Here is a 20,198-nt window from a genome sequence, read left to right as displayed (position 1 = left end):
AACAGATTGGGGGAGTCGATTTGCGCAGTCAGTATTTTAGCAGCGAAGATAGATTTCGATATTGTCCGACGATTTTCCAGGGTCTCGAGTCCAATCAGGTTACAGCGTGCCTCGTAGCGTGGTAGTCTAGTTGGGTCCGTCCATGGCATTCTCCTACAGGCAAACCAGACAAACTTTTTCTGGATCCTTTCGATACGATCGATCCAATTCTGGTGGTAGGGAGCCCATATAACTGCCGATGATTCCAGGTGTGAGCGGACTAGCGCGCAGTACAGCGAGCGTAAACAGAGGGGGTCGTCGAATTCGCGGGTCATTCTAAACAGAAAACCAAGCTGTCTGTTGGCCTTGTCCACGACTGCTGCTTGTTGTGGGCGAAAAGATAAGGGTTCGTCTAGTAGAGCTCCTAGATCTTTCACTACTTTCAGACGTTCGAGTGCGTGTCCATCCAGTGTGTATTCAAATGTAAAAACCTCCCGGCTGGTCTTGCGATGAAACGATATCGTAGTGCATTTAGAGACGCTCAGCTCCAAACGATTCAACGCACACCAGTTGGCAAATTTGTCTAGGCAGGACTGCAGTCTGTAGCAATCAGGTAAGTTGTCAATAGCGAGGAAGATCTTGAAGTCATCAGCATACGAGAGATTGCAGTTGTCGTTGAAGAGAGAGTTGGAGTCGTTGAAGAAAGTGTTGAAAACAATCGGGCCGAGGTTGCTACCCTGTGCCACTCCTGAACCGTTGGAGAACTCCATCGACAGCGATGTTCCAATTTTCACCTGAATGATCCGATTTTTGAGATAAGACTCAAGCCAGCGACAAAGACGTGCAGAGAAACCGAGTTTTGCAAATTTTTGAAGGGCAATGTCGTGGTCAATTCGATCGAATGCGGCTTTCAAGTCGGTGTAGACAGCATCCACTTGACGCCCAGCTGCCAGATTTTCAATGCAGAAATTGGTAAATTCCATCAAATTAGTAGTGACGGAGCGACCAGGTGTAAATCCATGCTGCTCAGAACTGATGAACGGTCGGCAGTTAAACATGATGACTTCCCCGACCACGATCTCGAGAAGTTTTGAACCAGAGCACAGCGACGTATTTATTGCCCCTTGAACGATCCTGGACCGACCTTTTGCTTCAGGGCCTCGGCGAGAAAGTGTTGCCAGCCCACGCTTGAATTTTTGGAAAAAGTTGCACAGTAAAAAGTATCGATTCAAAAAATGCAGCAAGTTGCAAAAAGTAGATTTTTCGGCACGAGTCGTACATACAACGAAGGTTAACGAGCTGGACAAATACGACGAGTGCTGAAAAAAAATCCAGTTTTGCAACGAGTTGCTTACAACATTTTATGCCATTCCGAAAAAACTCCATAAATGGAATTTTATGTCAAACATTCATGTGTTTAATAAATTCGCAGTTAAAAAAACAACATAATGCAAAATTTTAGTTTTCGATACCAGTGTTGAAAACATCAACTTTTCAGCACTGGTTTATAAAGATATTAATTTTCTATTCAGTTATTTTTGGAAGGGAAAAGTAGGCCGTTTCGTTTCTTCAGAAGCACAAGGAAAGTTGACTGTTTTACAGCGGAATTGCAAAAAAAATTAAGAAATAAGAAAGATTATAAGCGCTGTTCTTAATATATAGCCACACTTTAACTAAAAGCAGTTGGGTAATTCTCCGCCAACTCACACAGCAGTTGCCCCGACCCCTCTTCGATTTGCGTGAAACTTTGTCCTAAGGGGTAACTTTTGTCCCTGATCACGAATCCGAGGTCCGTTTTTTGATATCTCGTGACGGAGGGCGGTACGACCCCTTCCATTTTTGAACATGCGAAAAAGAGGTGTTTTTCAATAATTTGCAGCCTGAAACGGTGATGAGATAGAAATTTGGTGTCAAAGGGACTTTTATGTAAAATTAGACGCCCGATTTGATGGCGTACTCAGAATTCGAAAAACGTATTTTCATCGAAAAAACACTAAAAAGTTTTAAAAATTCTCCCATTTTCCGTTACTCGACTGTAAAAATTTTTGGAACATGTCATTTTATGGGAAATTTAATGTACTTTTCGAATCTACATTGTCCCAGAAGGGTCATTTTTCATTTAGAACAAAATTTTTCATTTTAAAATTTCGTGTTTTTTCTAACTTTGCAGGATTATTTTTTAGAGTGTAACAATGTTCTACAAAGTTGTAGAGCAGACAATTACAAAAATTTTGATATATAGACATAAGGAGTTTGCTTATAAACATCACGAGTTATCGCGATTTTACGAAAAAAAGTTTTGAAAAAGTTGGTCGTCATCGATCATGGCCGTTAATGGTCGCCCGCGACAGACACGGACGACGAAACAAAGGGGAACGCAAAAAGTAACTTTTTCAAAACTTTTTTTCGTAAAATCGCGATAACTCGTGATGTTTATAAGCAAACCCTTCATGTCTATATATCAAATTTTTTGTAATTGTCTGCTCTACAACTTTGTAGAACATTGTTACACTCTAAAAAATAATCCTGCAAAGTTAGAAAAAACACGAAATTTTAAAATGAAAAATTTTGTTCTAAATGAAAAAATGACCCTTCTGGGACAATGTAGATTCGAAAAGTACATTAAATTTCCCATAAAATGACATGTTCCAAAATTTTTACAGTCGAGTAACGGAAAATGGGAGAATTTTTAAAACTTTTTAGTGTTTTTCGATGAAAATACGTTTTTCGGAATTCTGAGTACGCCATCAAATCGGGCGTCTAATTTTACATAAAAGTCCCTTTGACACCAAATTTCTATCTCATCACCGTTTCAGGCTGCAAATTATTGAAAAACACCTCTTTTTTCGCATGTTCAAAAATGGAAGGGGTCGTACCGCCCCTCCGTCACGAGATATTAAAAAACGGACCTCGGATTCGTGATCAGGAACAAAACTTACCCCTTAGGACAAAGTTTCACGCAAATCGAAGAGGGGTCGGGGCAACTTTTCCCGATTTCGTGTGAGTTGGTAGAGAATTACCCAGTTATTTTGATTTTTAAAATAGTGTCCATGAATGTCCATTGAGAAACAGATGTAAAGGTCATTGCAATTTGTAAACTATTCAGAATACATCGCATAAACTCAGGAATACAACAATGGAAAAATAAACGAATAAAAAAAAAGAAAAATACAAAATAAAAACATTCGAAAACTCAAAATACAAATGGAGCCTAACATTTCAAAAGGGCACATAACTTTTGTAAACAATTGTGTATCCCTTTCACTCAAATGACAGTTTACATAAGGTGTGAAAGGGACACACTCTTGTTTAAAAAAAGTTATGTGCCTGTTGAGAAGGATTTGTTGCCGCCAATTAAGCAGAATCACCGCAGTTTTGTGGTTATCAGCTAAAAGCTACAAACATTTATTAGCATGTATTTTATGTATAAATTAATGATCTTACAATCGGTTGTCCTGGTCCAACAATATCCCACCAAAATCGTCAAATTGCCAGATTGTGTTCTTTCGTGTACTAGTTGTTTCCTTATGAACGGTACGCGCGAAAATAGCCAGCAAATTTAATAAAATAAAGCGTTTGCTGCTGGTTTCCCTCTAATTCGTTCTGTCACACAGAACAACAACAGTCAAGAACTTACAATTGTAAAGTAAATCACGGACAATAACCTCAGACACACGAGGGGAGTTTTTCGCACATCTTTGCAAAGTGGAATCGGCACTTCTCGTCGCAACATTCCCCCTTCCGTACAACTGGTTAGGCGAGTCCGGTCCAGTTTTACCCTAACTCGTCCTGTGAGAGAAAGCTGCCGATGTCTTCCTCGATTCCTATGCGATCCAGACGTTCATCAACTTGGTCCTGGAACATGCTTGAATCCTTGCATGCTGCATCTGCGCAGAAAGCTCTGGCACATCGTTGCACTGCATACCACGCCTCTCGTCCCGGGTCGAGCCTCGGCTACGCCAGGTTGTCTTGGTTGACGTTCTCACATCCCGGAAGTAGACGATCGTCGTGCGCTGATGTTTTGTGCCACCTTCACTTTCAGGAAACAGTCCATTGAAGACAAAACACAGAAACCTGCTAACCCTCCGGCTTCTTAACAGCTTCCTCGTCCTCCAGTGCTGGTAACACTCCGCCGTACCTCCGACGAGTATCCTTCTAACACACTGGTGGTTGGTGGCTGCTAATCCGGACGATTGGTTTTCCGCATTGTCGTCTTGTTTGAACTTTTCCTTCATACGCGCAGAGTGCTGCACGAAGTGGTTCCTGCGTTGCCCAGTTTCCGATCTCCGCCACTGAGCAAGCCTTTGGCGAACCCGAGCAGAACAGCCTGTGACGCAGGATGTCAGATTTTCACAGGTGAAGTACGCTGGAAAAGGTGAGCACGTTTGCGCTCGATCAGCCTCCTCCTCATTCGCCTTCAGCGCCTTCTCCGTAGAGTGCACCCTGATAAAATCCGCATCATCCGTTACGTCTGCCGCTTGCTTCGCTGATCGCACCTGCCTCGCCGCGTGGCGCGTATGGTCGGATGTCACGTAACCGAACTGCACCAACTTCGAATAGATCCCTTCGATGTTCCTCAAAATTCTCCAACCGTGTTGATGAACATTTCGCGCGCTGTTTTGTCCATAGTACGACTGCATTTTTTCCTTCGTCGGTTCATTCACATTTTGCTCGATCGTCCTCGTATTCAACGGCATTGGAAACGAACCTTCTGTCCTAACGTTCTTTCGCCACAGGTCTTCACACTTGGGATGAATACAAACAAAGCTGTGTGAGTAGAAGATTTCGTTCCATGCCCCAATCCCGAGTGACTTTCCGCGAGCGCTGATGATTCCACATTCGACTTTCGCATGCCGGTAGCACACTTCCTGCTGCTCTTGTACACCAGGTTTCCCCAGCTGCCAAACAACCCGTCCGCGGCCACTATCCCTGAGTGTAGCGTCGGTTGGTGAGGGCTTCCCTCGCTGCTTGCTGGTTCCAAACTTCTCTGGGCACTGTCGAGTATCAGCATATGGTTCTGGAAGTGTCATTCTGCCGTGGGTCCGTGGGCGTTCGCCGTGCCTCTCCGGCCAGCATCGACTACAGCTGAATGCGTCACAAATCTGGCAACTTTGTCCACTGCTTGTGAACGGCATCACGGACGATTCTTTTAGAATGTTGAGAAGGATTTGTTGCCGCCAATTAAGCAGAATCACCGCAGTTTTGTGGTTATCAGCTAAAAGCTACAAACATTTATTAGCATGTATTTTATGTATAAATTAATGATCTTACAATCGGTTGTCCTGGTCCAACAATATCCCACCAAAATCGTCAAATTGCCAGATTGTGTTCTTTCGTGTACTAGTTGTTTCCTTATGAACGGTACGCGCGAAAATAGCCAGCAAATTTAATAAAATAAAGCGTTTGCTGCTGGTTTCCCTCTAATTCGTTCTGTCACACAGAACAACAACAGTCAAGAACTTACAATTGTAAAGTAAATCACGGACAATAACCTCAGACACACGAGGGGAGTTTTTCGCACATCTTTGCAAAGTGGAATCGGCACTTCTCGTCGCAACAGTGCCCTAATGAAATGGCAAGCTTGAAATATACAAAAAAAACATAACTACACAAACAAAAAATAAAAAAAACAAGGATTTAAAAAGTAAACTGCAAAAAAAAAATGAAAATACAAGACACTGGGGTAAATACTAAATAACAAAGGTACAATAAAAATAAAGTACAGAATAAAAAAAGCACAACTACACAAACAGAAAAATATAAAAATGCAAAAACAGCCATCAAAATAACAAAAAAAAATTTAAAATACATAAAAAAAAATCTTCAAAAACTACAATTACAAGAAAATAGATAAAATGAAAAATACAAGCTTAAACAAATGGAATAATACAAAATACAAAATAATAAAATAACAAAATACAAATACAAAAAATTACACAAATAAACAAAGGGTGAAGCAACAAAATGAATAAACACACAAAGATAAAAAAATAAAACAACAAAATGTTTTAAAAAAATAGACACAGGGGTAAATATAATAAAGAAAAACAAAAAAGCTAAATAAAATACAGCTTCCTACACATACACAAACAATATTAGAAAAGAAAAAAAAACGATAAAAAAATACAACAAAAACAGACTGGAATGCTTAAACTACACAAAAACCAAAAAAAAAACAGCGTTAAAAAACAAAAATAAAAAAAAAATCAAGAATAGAAAAAAAAACAAACAACAAATATACAAAAACAAAATTCAAAAATACAGCGATAAAATAAACAGCAAAAGGTAAAAAATACAAGATACAAAAATTCAGAAACACAAACATAAACATACAAAAAATAAAACTAAAAAAAACAGCTTTAAAAACTACAAACATATGAAAACAGTAGTATAGAACAATATAAAAACATACATAGAAAAATACAGAAATACAAAACTATAAAATAAGGACCATCCATTAACCACGTGGACACTTTTTTGGTAAACTGTTACGGTTACCCCCGGCCCCATCTCGTAAACAATTGTCCATACAAAAAACTTTTTGTATGGATAGTGGACAACCACCGCCATACCCCCTCTAAAGTGCCCACGTGGTTTATGGATGGTCCCATACATAACAACACAAAAAATCTAAAAATACTGAAATACAAACAAAAACTATAACTACCTTTTAAAGGGATAACATCTAAAAATTACAAATTTTCATCTAACAGAAAGTTTACGAATCCACTAAAAAGATGATTTTTAATCAATCCTGAAAGTTTCAAGAAGATATCAGCAGTTCTCTACGAAATCGATCTTTTTTTTGAATTTTAATTTTGTATTTGTTAATCCAGCTAAAACTTTTTTGGTGCCTTCGGTATGCCCAAAGAAGCCATTTTGCATCATTAGTTTGTCCATATAATTTTCCATACAAATTTGGCAGCTGTCCATACAAAAATGATTCAAAAATCTGTATCTTTTGAAGGAATTTTTGATCGATTTGGTGTCTTCTGCAAAATTGTAAGTATGAACTATACTGAAAAAATGATACACAAAGAAAATGGTGATTTTTAATCAAACTTTTTGTCACTAAAACTTGATTTGCAAAAAAACTTTTTTTTTATATGTTTTAAAGGACATAAAATGCCAACTTTTCAGAAATTTCCAGGATGTGCAAAAAATCTTTGACCGAGTTATGAATTCTCGAATCAACACTATTTTTTTCACAAAATCGAAATATTGGTCGCAAAAATTTTTCAACTTCATTTTTCGTTGTAAAATCAAATTTGCAATCAAAAAGTACTTCGGTGAAATTTTCATAAAGTGCACCGTTTTCACGATATAGCCATTTTTAAGGTAACTTTTTTGAAAATAGAACAATCGAGAAATTTTCCGATCTTTCCAAAAACAATACTCTTAAAATTTTCCAATCAAGAATAACATTTCAAAAAGGCCAAAAATTCAATGTTACACACTAGAAAGTCAAATTTGAAGGTGAGCCCACGATTTTTTTTCGTTCAATTTTTTTGTGGCTAAAGATGTTACAAAAAGACTTACGAAAATTGCAGGATGGAGCTAAGATATTGCCATGCAAAGGTTTAAAAAGCAGTAAAATTGATGTTTTCTAAGTCTCACCGAAACAACCAACCATTTTCTAACATCGATATCTCAGCAACTAATGGTCCGATTTTCAATGTTAAAATATGAAACATTCGAGAAATTTTCTGATCTTTCCGAAAACAATACTTTTAAAATTTTCAAATCAAGACTAACATTTAAAAATGGCCAAACATTCAATATCACGCCTTTTTGAAATGTTAGTCTTGATTAAAAAAAAAATTAAATATTTTTTTCGGAAAGATCGGAAAATTCACGAATGTTTCACATTTTATCATTGAAAATCGGACCATTACTTGCTGAGATATCAACGTTAGAAAATGGTGGGTTGATTTAGTGAGACTTAGAAAACATCAATTTTACTGCTTTTTAAACCTTTGCATGGCAATATTTCAGCAACTAAAGGTCTTATGAACAAAGTTCAAAAAAGCAAAATATAGAGAATTTTCTCAGCTTTCAAATTTTTTTTTTCAAAAACGGGCAAACATGTGCACTTATTTAAAAAAATGGAAAACTGCGACTACTTTCAAAAAGTTCCCTAAAAATGGCTATAACTTGAAAACGGTGCACTATATGAAAATTTCACTTAAATAATTTTTGATTGCAAATTTGATTTTACATTGAAAATTGAAATTGAAAAAAATTGCGACCAATTTTTCGATTTTTTGGAAAATCAGTATTGATTCAAAACTTTATAACTCGGTCAAAGATTTTTTGCACAACCTGGAAATTTCTGAAAAGTGTGCATTTTATGTCCTCTTAAAAAATATCAAAAAATAAAAATAGTGTTTTTTGTTTGCAAATCAAGTTTTAGTAACAAAAAGTTAAATTAAAACTCATCATTTATTACCGTGTATCATTTTTTTTTTCAGTGTAGTCCTAATCTATACCTAAAACTTTCCCCAAGACACCAAATCGATCAAAAAATTCCTTCAAAAGATACAGATTTTTGAATTTTCATGTATCATTTTTGTATGGACAGCTGCCAAATTTGTATGAAAAATTACATGAACGAACTAATGATGCAAAATGCCTTCTTTGGGCATACCAAAGGCACCAAAAAGTTTCAGCCGGATTAAAAAAATACAAAAAATATCGAATGACCGAAATCTCAGAGAATTGCTCATATATCATGAATATACTGAGTAAGAGACGAATTCAGCTTATATTTTTGCCATGCGCAAAGCGGGGTGTCAAACTTTCTGAACGTTTTCACTAAACACCGAATTGATTTACGGGTGCCCCGATATCTTGAGCTAGAATGGACCAAATTGGCTGAAATTTGAGGTGAAGACTCTAAATACATATTCCATGTGCATGACAAAGCCCAAATTTGAAATTTTGCCAAATGAAAATTCCAGTTGTTTTTTTTTCTGTTAGGACACTTTTTTGCAAATCTTATTCTCTGTCAAATTGTCATTTTGGTCGTTTAAGGGTGTATGACAAGCAAGTTGTTGTCTTCTTATTCAAACTTCGGACTCAATCCTGCAGCAATCTGATTGTAAAAAAATCAACAGTCAAACTTTGCTGTAAATTGTTTTGAAGACAGTACTTCACGGGATCAATCAAACATTATGTCGATTGTTCCCGTAGTTTTGTAGATTCTTAAATTTGCTTAGCAAAAAAATTGGCACATAAAGCACTGGTTGATGAGCACTGTCAACGAATTATGAAATTTGTACTTTTTAGCTGATTGTTAAATCTCCCAAGCACCCAAAAATGTGAACACTGTCTATTTGACTTTTTACTGTGCCACCTGCAGTAAAGCTCCAACGAGTGGTTACTCGTACAAAGTGGAAGCGAGCAGCGAAGTGGGTTATCTTAAATTTTTCATTTCTTTCCTCTCGAAAAAACTGTTCACCACGCCACACCCGCCCACTTACCTTTTCCGGGAACAAGGGGAGAGGCTGTTCAAAAAAGCAACAGCCGTACGGCGACGGTCCTGTCACAGCAGAGCCGTCGCGCCGCAGCTGGGCAAAGAAAAGCAATATCCAATGCTCGACCCCCCGAGTTATCCACCGCCGTTGCCCGGTGACAGCCACCGGCGATGATGGCTTCTTCCGCCAGTGGAGTAGTGGGGGAAATTTTTGGAATAAGTTGGAAATGTAATTGCTGTTTAGAAATCACAGTTTTAAAATCTTCTTGGAATCAGAATTTTCTAAGAAATTTTACGGCATACTAAATTTTGTTTGAATCAATTTCAACGCTTACAATAATCACTGCTGAGCAGTTCTCTAGGATTTCGGTCATTCGATTTTTTTTGTATTTTTTAATCCGACTGAAACTTTTTTGGTGCCTTCGGTATGCCCAAAGAAGCCATTTTGCATCATTAGTTTGTCCATATAATTTTCCATACAAATTTGGCAGCTGTCCATACAAAAATGATGTATGAAAATTCAAAAATCTGTATCTTTTGAAGGAATTTTTTTGATCGATTTGGTGTCTTCGGCAAAGTTGTAGGTATGGATACGGACTACACTGGAAAAAATAATACACGGTAAAAAAAATTTGGTGATTTTTTTATTTAACTTTTTATCACTAAAACTTGATTTACAAAAAAACACTATTTTTATTTTTTTTTGTTTTTTGATATGTTTTAGAGGACATAAAATGCCAACTTTTCAGAAATTTCCAGGTTGTGCAAAAAATTATTGAACGAGTTATGAATTTTTTAATCAATACTGATTTTTTCAAAAAATCGAAATTTTGCTCGTAAAATTTTTTTAACTTCATTTTTCGATGTAAAATCAAATTTGCAATAAAAAAGTACTTTTGTGAAATTTTGATAAAGTTCACCGTTTTCAAGTTATAGCCATATTTAAGTGACTTTTTTGAAAATAGTCGCAGTTTTTCATTTTTTAAAATTAGTGCACATGTTTGCCCAGTTTTGAAAAAAATATTTTTGAAAAGCTGAGAAAATTCTCTATATTTTGCTTATTCGGACTTTGTCGATACGACCTTTAGTTGCTGAGATATTGCAATGCAAAGGTTTAAAAACAGGAAAATTTATGTTTTCTAAGTTTCACCCAAACAACCCACCATTTTCTATCTTCAATATCTTAGCAACTAATGGTCCGATTTTCAATGTTAATATATGAAACAATTGTGAAATTTTCCGATCTTTTCGAAAAACATATTTTCGGAATTTTCAAATCAAGACTAACATTTCAAAAAGGCCAAACATTCAATATTACGCCCATTTAAAATGTTAGTCTTGATTTGAAAATTCCGAAAATATTTTTTTCGAAAAGATCGGAAAATTTCACAATTGTTTCATATATTAACATTGTGAATCGGACCATTAATTGCTGAGATATTGACGATAAAAAATGGTGGGTTGTTTGGGTGAGACTTAGAAAACATCAATTTGCCTGTTTTTAAACCTTTGCATTGCAATATCTCAGCAACTAAAGGTCGTATCAACAAAGTCCAAATAAGCAAAATATAGAGAATTTTCTCAGCTTTTCAAAAATATTTTTTTCAAAACTGGGCAAACATGTGCACTAATTTAAAAAAATGAAAAACTGCGACTATTTTCAAAAAAGTCACTTAAATATGGCTATAACTTGAAAACGGTGAACTTTATCAAAATTTCAGAAAACCCGGGCAGACGGTAATAACATAATTTATGCCATTTCAATAACAAATACTGTTAAAATAACAGAAAGTGTTATGGAATCTTCTTGAAAAATCCATTTCTGCATAAGGGTTCAATAACACTTTATGTTATCATAACAAAATTTGTTATTGGTCTGACATTCGTTGAAAGCCAAAACAACTTTGGAATAACATTTTTTGTTATGGAAGAATAACTCCAACTGTTATTGGGGTGATCGGATTAGTTGTTAAAATAACAAATAATAATAACAAAGATTTGTTCGAAGAATAACTAAAAATGTTATTAGTGTGTTATTACAATAACAATCCAATAACAAAAAAATCATAACGACGAATAACAAATTTTGTTATAAATAACATAAAATGTTATTGGCCCAGTATTTTCAAATATCAAAAAATGTTATTCCCAAGTTATTGCCGTCTGCTCGGGAAGTACTTTTTTATTGCAAATTTGATTTTACATCGAAAAATGAAGTTGAAAAATTTTTACGAGCAAAATTTCGATTTTTTGAAAAAATCAGTATTGATTAAAAAATTCATAACTCGGTCAATAATTTTTTGCACAACCTGGAAATTTCTGAAAAGTTGGCATTTTATGTCCTCTAAAACATATCAAAAATAAAAAAATAAAAATAGTGTTTTTGTAAATCAAGTTTTAGTGATAAAAGTTAAATAAAAAATCACCAAATTTTTTTACCGTGTATTATTTTTTCCAGTGTAGTCCGTATCCATACCTATAACTTTGCCGAAGACACCAAATCGATCAAAAAATTCCTTCAAAAGATACAGATTTTTGAATTTTCATACATCATTTTTGTATGGACAGCTGCCAAATTTGTATGGAAAATTATATGGACAAACTAATGATGCAAAATGGCTTCTTTGGGCATACCGAAGGCACCAAAAAAGTTTCAGTCGGATTAAAAAATACAAAAATTAAAATTGAAGAAAAAAGACCGATTTCGTAGAGAATTGCTCTGCTGCAAACAATTCCCCGCAAAGAATTACGACTCTCGTTGTTACCGGTGTCTTTAGACCGAAAAATAGAACCTTTTGATTACTTTTCCAGCGGGCTGTCTGAGCGCTTCGTTTCATTCGAAAACCCAGGAGAAATTCAACAGAAATGCCTCTCTTAAGGCCAAACAAAAGCTTACCCATCAGATTTTTATTCCAGGTAAATTGAAAACTCTCATCACCGAAAAAGTTTCCAACCCGGTTTTTGTTGCTGTTGCTGTTGTGCCCAAAACTCCTACGCCCGCCCCCTCCTCTCTACCAGAACGACTGTGCCACTGAAAAGCCAGCCCCAGCTGAGAGTAGCTTTGCGGAAAGTTAATATACGGTGCCAGTGGCAGACGCACCCCACCTACAATTTCGGCCCCGAAAACTTCCACCACTACAAAGGAGCAACTCCCACCGTCGGATATGAATGGATAAATGGAAAAGCCCTCTTGAACGAAATTCGTAACAAAATATCTAATTTATTGTCACTTGAGGAAATTTAACTTTCCGAAGAGCTTTTCGGTGGGACGGAAAAGGGGTGGAAGAGAAGGTTGTCGGAAAGGAGATTGCGCCGGAATCTGTGCCACTTGGCAAGTTTTACGTGGTGGTGTGGATTCTTTAACTTTTAGTGTTGAAGCTTGTTATGATTTTTCAAGGTATTTAGGTTTAGAAATGTAAAAAAAACCAAATTACTTGAAAATAAGCATTGAAAAAAAAAAATGCTATGGAAAAATGATTTTCTTGTCAGAAAACAAAAAGTATAATTCGCAAAAACCCAATTCTCAAATTCAAAGTGACTTGTGATACCGTAACGCAACTGGATATCCGCAGCATATAAGCTCTTCAAACTAGTTTAGTTGCTCGGCTTAATCGCGTGGTGGTACCAAATGTTCTATTGAAGTGAGCTTTGGAAAAACTTTCAACTTCCCCTCCGGGAGAGACCATTGTACACCTTTGAAACGTGTGTGAGGCGCCTCTGCTGCTAAGTGCGAAAGTATGCTTTGATAAATAATTACCCAGTTGTGACATCTACCGTTAAGTGCTTCAGAGTTGCTTGTTACAGTTACATTGAGGGGTTTATCGTTCAGCTTGGTGTTGTTTTAAAATTAGAAATTAATATAAAATCTGCATTTTACATACTTTCCTTCTTTTAAGAGAGTTTCTTGAGTTTTTTAAAGGTCAAATAAGCTTAATTTTTTTTTTGCTTTTTGCTTATTGCGTGTCTTGAACCGCTTGGAGACAGGATAGCTAAAAACATTTAATTGGACCCTTTTAAAAAAACTCAAAATTTTAAATTGATCGTCACGTGCCTGACAAGTCCCTTTTTACTTAAGATTTGTAAATTAATCAAGCATAAGCGATGATGAAAAATTTATTTTATTTAATATTGTTTAAAGATTTCAAATGAGGAATTTGACGTTTTACAATAAGGCCGTTGCAAATATTTTTTGATGTTTATGTACCTCGCTCGGCTCTGACCAAAGACGAGAGTAGGGGGGGGGGGGCTTTTTTGAATTTTTTTAAAACTTTTTTTATAAATATTCTAAGAATTTAAAAATTTAACATATTTTAAGAATATTAATCATTTTAAGAATTTTAAATATTTAAAGAACTTTAAGAATTTTAAGAATTTTAAGAATTTTAAGAATTTTAAGAATTTTAAGAAATTTAAGAATTTTAAGAATTTTAAGAATTTTAAGAATTTTAAGAATTTTAAGAATTTTAAGAATTTTAAGAATTTTAAGAATTTTAAGAATTTTAAGAATTTTAAGAATTTTAAGAATTTTAAGAATTTTAAGAATTTTAAGAATTTTAAGAATTTTAAGAATTTTAAGAAATTTAAGAATTTTAAGAATTTTAAGAATTTTAAGAATTTTAAGAATTTTAAGAATTTTAAGAATTTGAAGAATTTTAAGAATTTTAAGAATTTTAAGAATTTTAAGAATTTTAAGAATTTTAAGAATTTTAAGAATTTTAAGAATTTTAAGAATTTTAAGAATTTTAAGAATTTTAAGAATTTTAAGAATTTTAAGAATTTTAAGAATTTTAAGAATTTTAAGAATTTTAAGAATTTTAAGAATTTTAAGAATTTTAAGAATTTTAAGAATTTTAAGAATTTTAAGAATTTTAAGAATTTTAAGAATTTTAAGAATTTTAAGAATTTTAAGAATTTTAAGAATTTTAAGAATTTTAAGAATTTTAAGAATTTTAAGAATTTTAAGAATTTTAAGAATTTTAAGAATTTTAAGAATTTTAAGAATTTTAAGAATTTTAAGAATTTTAAGAATTTTAAGAATTTTAAGAATTTTAAGAATTTTAAGAATTTTAAGAATTTTAAGAATTTTAAGAATTTTAAGAATTTTAAGAATTTTAAGAATTTTAAGAATTTTAAGAATTTTAAGAATTTTAAGAATTTTAAGAATTTTAAGAATTTTAAGAATTTTAAGAATTTTAAGAATTTTAAGAATTTTAAGAATTTTAAGAATTTTAAGAATTTTAAGAATTTTAAGAATTTTAAGAATTTTAAGAATTTTAAGAATTTTAAGAATTTTAAGAATTTTAAGAATTTTAAGAATTTTAAGAATTTTAAGAATTTTAAGAATTTTAAGAATTTTAAGAATTTTAAGAATTTTAAGAATTTTAAGAATTTTAAGAATTTTAAGAATTTTAAGAATTTTAAGAATTTTAAGAATTTTAAGAATTTTAAGAATTTTAAGAATTTTAAGAATTTTAAGAATTTTAAGAATTTTAAGAATTTTAAGAATTTTAAGAATTTTAAGAATTTTAAGAATTTTAAGAATTTTAAGAATTTTAAGAATTTTAAGAATTTTAAGAATTAAAGAATTTTAAGAATTTTAAGAATTTTAAGAATTTTAAGAATTTTAAGAATTTTAAGAATTTTAAGAATTTTAAGAATTTTAAGAATTTTAAGAATTTTAAGAATTTTAAGAATTTTAAGAATTTTAAGAATTTTAAGAATTTTAAATTTTGAGAAGATAAATATTTTTTGGGAATTTTAAGTGGCTAATTCTCCCAACTCACACAGCAGTTGCCCCGACCCCTCTTGGATTTGCGTGAAACTTTGTCCTAAGGGGTAACTTTTTTCCCTGATCACGAATCCGAGGTCCGTTTTTTTATATTTCGTGACGGAAGGGTGGTACGACCCCTTCAATTTTTGAACATGCGAAAAAAGAGGTGTTTTTCAATAATTTGCAGCCTGAAACGGTCATGAGATAGAAATTTGTTGTCAAATGAAATTTTATGTAAAATTAGACGCCCGATTGGATGTTGTACTCAAAATTCCGAAAGGCAAAAACGTATTTTTCATCGAAAAAACACTAGAAAAGTTTTCAAAATTCTCCCATTTTTCGTTACTCGACTGTAAAAAATGTTGGAACATGTCATTTGATGGGAAATTTAATGTACTTTTCGAATCTACATTGACCCAGAAGGGTAATTTTTTCATTTAGAACAAAATTTTTCATTTTAAAATTACGTGTTTTTTCTAACTTTGCAGGGTTATTTTTAGAGTGTAACAATGTTCTACAAAACCACCCTTTTTACAATCTTCCGGACTTTACTTAAATTCGTTTTTTAGCATAACTTTTGAAGTGCTTAACTAATCTTTATCATTGACGCCAAAACGGACAAAATCGGTTCAGCCAATGTCAAGATAATGGAGTGACAATTTTTTGATCAACATCCCACCACACTCAGACATTTGCTCAGAATTTAATTCTGAGTTGTTAGGTATACATGAAGGTAGGTTCAGGAAATCTAATTGAGAAGTTCATTTTTCGAGTGATTTTATAGCCTTTCCTCAGTATGGTGAGGAAGGCAAAAAGCCATGTTTATTTGAGTAAGAAAGATGTTACAACTCTCGAGCAGAGTTTTTTAAGCACAACTCTATGAAACTTTCGGTGTTTCTTCCCTTTCTTCGTACAAATATCCCTTCTTGTACTTCCTAAATAAGCCTCGCCACAGCTGTAGCCGTTGCCAGTCAGGATACTGGACCATTCGTGGGTTCTGATCAATCATCAGGGTGTCCAGCTCAAACTGCTGCTCTCCTTGCCGGTCACAGCCTTTAACCGGAGTCCATTTGACGGTGGTTCCGTGGCCCTCCGGCGTGGGATCTCCATACTTGGCGAAGTTGGTCCACAGTTTGGTCATCAAATTTCTTACTTTAGCTTCTTCACTATTCTTTATGTAAACTAATGTCATAATCATAAACAATGACTTTTAAATCCCGCCGTTTGGCATACATGATTTTTAAAACCCGCCAAACAAATCGCAGCAAACTGGGTTTCGGGGAAAATGTCTGTGTCAAAAATTTTCAATTGGAATCCAAAATGGCAGTGTTTTTGACTACCGCGGGTTGTAAATTTAAGCCACTTCCGGTATCTTTTGTGTGGTAACAATTGGCGGTCAAGGTAGTGCTTTTATCTTATTTTTAGAAATCATTTTTTTAGAGTACTGGTTTCCTTGCAGATAGAATCATTCTCAGAAGCTGTTTTTTTCTGTGCGTCGTATTGTGGTTCCGCTGATGACCGTTGGAGACGAGAGACGGATTCAGCTGCTGCTATCATAATATAATGTCCGCGGCGGACAGAGCAGCTGGAACACAAAAATGCTTATTTTCTAGTTGTTGCTCAAAGATGTGTTGGTAAATGCCAGAAGTCAAAAGCACCGCCCAATGATTGGAAGCTGAAACTGGGCGATTATGACGTGCTCAACTTGATTGTGATGATTCATTTTTAACTGCAACGACACGCTGCTTACGTTTAGGTTACTCATGAACATTTATGCAATTATGAAAAATAAATATGTTTTCTTTTTTTATTTGCTTTTTATCAGACTTGATTGAACGACAAATATATTTCATAGTCATATTTCTTACAGTGTGTCCGATCTCGTAGATTTACTTAATCCGGTGACCCACCCCGTTAAAAATACATTTAAATATCAGGGGAAAAGTATGTCCGAAACATATAGATTTTACAAATAAGTAAGTTGTAGCAAAACTTGGAAAAATCACTTTGACCCAATCGATAATATCCCAACGATATCAAATTTGCTTTTTTGTTTGAATAAAACCACACTTTTAAATACCAGTTCTCTGAAAAGTTTATTTTACTCAAAAACTAGTTATTAATAACAAATTAAAATAATCTTTTAATTTCTGTTCAGTTTTACTTTAGAGAATTTGACTAATTCTTTTGAAGCGTTTTCATTCCAGGATTTAAAATTCTATAATTTCACCACTTGTTTCCGGCTCAATCAAACCTAAACTACGAAAATCACTTCCGTTTCAAAAGAAAACAGTTTTTTTTGACAATGACTTAATCCATACCAACCCCCAGTTTGCTGCGATTTGTTTGGCGGGTTTTAGAAATCCTCCACGTCAACTGGCGGGGTATAAAAGTCATTGTTTATATTTTTAACATTAGTTTACATGAAGAATTGTCTTGGAGTTTTGGGAGGAAGTATGCGCTGGAATTCGAAAATTGTGAAGGTAGTGAAATTGTCAAAATATTTATGAGGGAAAATACCTACTTGAAAAGGTAAAATATGTCATCCACGTGGCAAGCTCCCTCAATCGCTGGAACTCCAAATATCTGCTTCATGAAGCTCCACCGACCGCTGTAATCAAATCGGTAAAAGTAGTGCCTCACTCTGGGTTGATTCCGGGCCAGCCACTCGGCCGTGACCGTCTGATGAATCAAAAAGTCTGCATCACTGCTAAGATTACAAAACTGCTGAACACTACTCCCGTCGATCCGGGCATCCCCAAAGTAAAACCGCTTGATCAACTCGCCCAACCCAACCCGGTCCGGCACCACCACATCATCCAACAGCAAAGACACCAACCATTCCGGGCGTCGATCGTACTGCGCCGTGCGACCTCGCAGTTCAAACGCTCCCAGCGCACCCTCAGCACTGTTACCACCGGTCATGATGGGCATCGTGAGGGTGTCGTATCGCTTGATAACGTCCTCGGGCCGTTCCGTAATGATGGCGTCCGGAGCGTGCCGAACCTCGACGACGGGCCGGAAGTAGAACTTGTACACGTGACCACGAGCGGTTTCGCCGCTGTCGACGAAGGTTTGCATCCGGACGAGTTGGCGGGCGGGAGCGGTCATCAGGGTTTCTGTAAAGGGGTTAAAAGTCATAAGGGTTGCGATTCACTGTGTCCATCGTTACTTACCGTAATAATCCTGGGGCAAACTTCCCTTGCAGCCCAGCAGCCGCGCCAGCTTTTTCGCCTTTTCCGTTGGATCGTTCTGGAAGAACGGATGGGTGAACCCACTGATGCTCTGCCCAATCACTCGGTGGAAGTACTGTCTGGATTCTGCCGACTGGTAATGAATCTGAGCCGCGTTACTTCCGGCGCTTTCGCCAAAGATCGTTACGTTCCCGGGATCCCCGCCAAAGTGGGCAATGTTCTGGCGAACCCACCGAAAAGCCATCCGTTGATCTTTGAGGCCCATGTTACCGTAGATTCCCGCTTCCGGAAGGCAGAGGAATCCCAGCGGGCCGACCCGATAGTTGACCGTTACGACGAGCACGTCCTGCTCCAGCAGGGTCAGCGGATTGTACAGGAACGCCGTTCCGGATCCGTCCTGCCACGCTCCGCCGTGAAGGTATACCATAACTGGGAGGAGGTGGTTTTGGAGGCCGCACTCACTGGGTAGCTTCGTCGTGTAGATGTTCAGGAACAGCCCATCCTCGGCGCCCAGCAAGGTGTTGAACGGGTACATCAGCTGAAGGCACGCACTCCGGTGGACGGAGCAATCCAGCGTAGACTCAAACCGCTTCTCGAGCGCCACTGGAGGTTTGAACCTCAGCTCGCCAACGGGAGGTTGCGCGTACGGAATACCTTTGAAGAAGTGATAGCGGTGACCGTTCGGAAGGCGTTGGGTTAGCCCGCGAAGCTTTCCGTTGGAGATTTGAACCTCCGGACGGACGAACCAGGGTCCATATTTGTGCCAGTAGCTCTCGAGCGTGTACTGGATGAGTCGGAACGCGATCAACGCGGCTGTCCAGAGCAGGCTCGGCGATAGAAACCGAACGGACGCGAGGTGTTCTCGGAGAATCAATGCGGGTCGCATGGTGGTACAGAACTGACTAGTTGGGTAATTTCGGTGGTTGCGTTACTGACCGTGATAAGAATTCGGGAGAACGTGACCAGCTGAGCGAAACAAATTTGGATAATTGTTGCGAATGTTTACGGTTGGGTAGTTTACGAGGGAGATTGTACTTACATTCTACCAAATTTGTTCAACAAGTCGCAAATTTTGACTCGTTTTGACAATTTGAAAATTATTATTTGATTTTTAAATTGCCTGAGATTCAGCGTTATCAAAGTTTCGAATATCTGAAAACATTTCCAAACAACTTCACTTTTGAAATCCATTTGGTTTTCTTATTCATCAAATATGAAATGTAATGGATTTACATGAAAATATGCAACAGCATTAAATATTGGCGGTACCAAAGGGGTGAGCCTTCAACAAAAAATTTTTTAGATTTGTTCGGAGGTCAGTCACAAATGCCGTAATCAAAAATATTCTAACGCAAGTGCCCTCCACTTTCTATCACAGCCTGGTACCGCCAATCAAAACTAATAAAGTTGCTATAATTTAAATATATAAAAGCTCCATCGATTAAATCAATACTGGTTCTCTACAGTGAATAACAATATCAACAAACAACTTTGCTTATCTTGTAAACGAAAACCTCTCTCCACTGCATCTTCAACAAAGTAAAGCCAAGTAAACAGGGTTTGATTGAAAATAAAGAACACAGTGGATTGTTCATAATGAAATAATCCCTCGGCGAAGCTTTTGACTTCAAGTTTTGAAGTTCTTTTCTACGCTTATAGCTACCCCAGTAATTTAATATTGAAAGCATCCTCCGTTTGCTCTAAAAAAAAGCCCTTCTTGAGGAAAATTCCAACCTTTGCACAAGAAGAAACTCCCCCGATTACGTGCTCAGCAAGTTGG

General features: G+C 35.9%; 2 protein-coding genes across 7 annotated transcripts in view; one reads left to right on the top strand and one right to left on the bottom strand.

Annotated features, from left to right (window-relative positions):
* LOC6042530 (fat-like cadherin-related tumor suppressor homolog) overlaps positions 1-20,198 on the top strand; it is a 660,890-nt gene that overhangs the window by 295,328 nt on the left and 345,364 nt on the right. The window lies entirely within an intron of this gene.
* LOC6048562 (venom carboxylesterase-6) lies at positions 16,102-19,304 on the bottom strand. The gene is made up of 3 exons (XM_038250465.1): positions 18,401-19,304; positions 17,868-18,343; positions 16,102-16,395 (listed from the first exon to the last, which is right to left on the bottom strand). Exons 1-3 carry the CDS (start codon positions 19,302-19,304, stop codon positions 16,102-16,104), a joined length of 1,674 nt encoding a protein of 557 aa, XP_038106393.1.

The sequence above is a fragment of the Culex quinquefasciatus genome, chromosome 2, assembly GCF_015732765.1.
Source record: "Culex quinquefasciatus strain JHB chromosome 2, VPISU_Cqui_1.0_pri_paternal, whole genome shotgun sequence".
Classification (NCBI taxonomy): domain Eukaryota; kingdom Metazoa; phylum Arthropoda; class Insecta; order Diptera; family Culicidae; genus Culex; species Culex quinquefasciatus.
The sequence above is the reverse complement of the archived record's forward strand: the minus strand, read 5'-3'. Positions and strand labels throughout refer to the sequence as shown.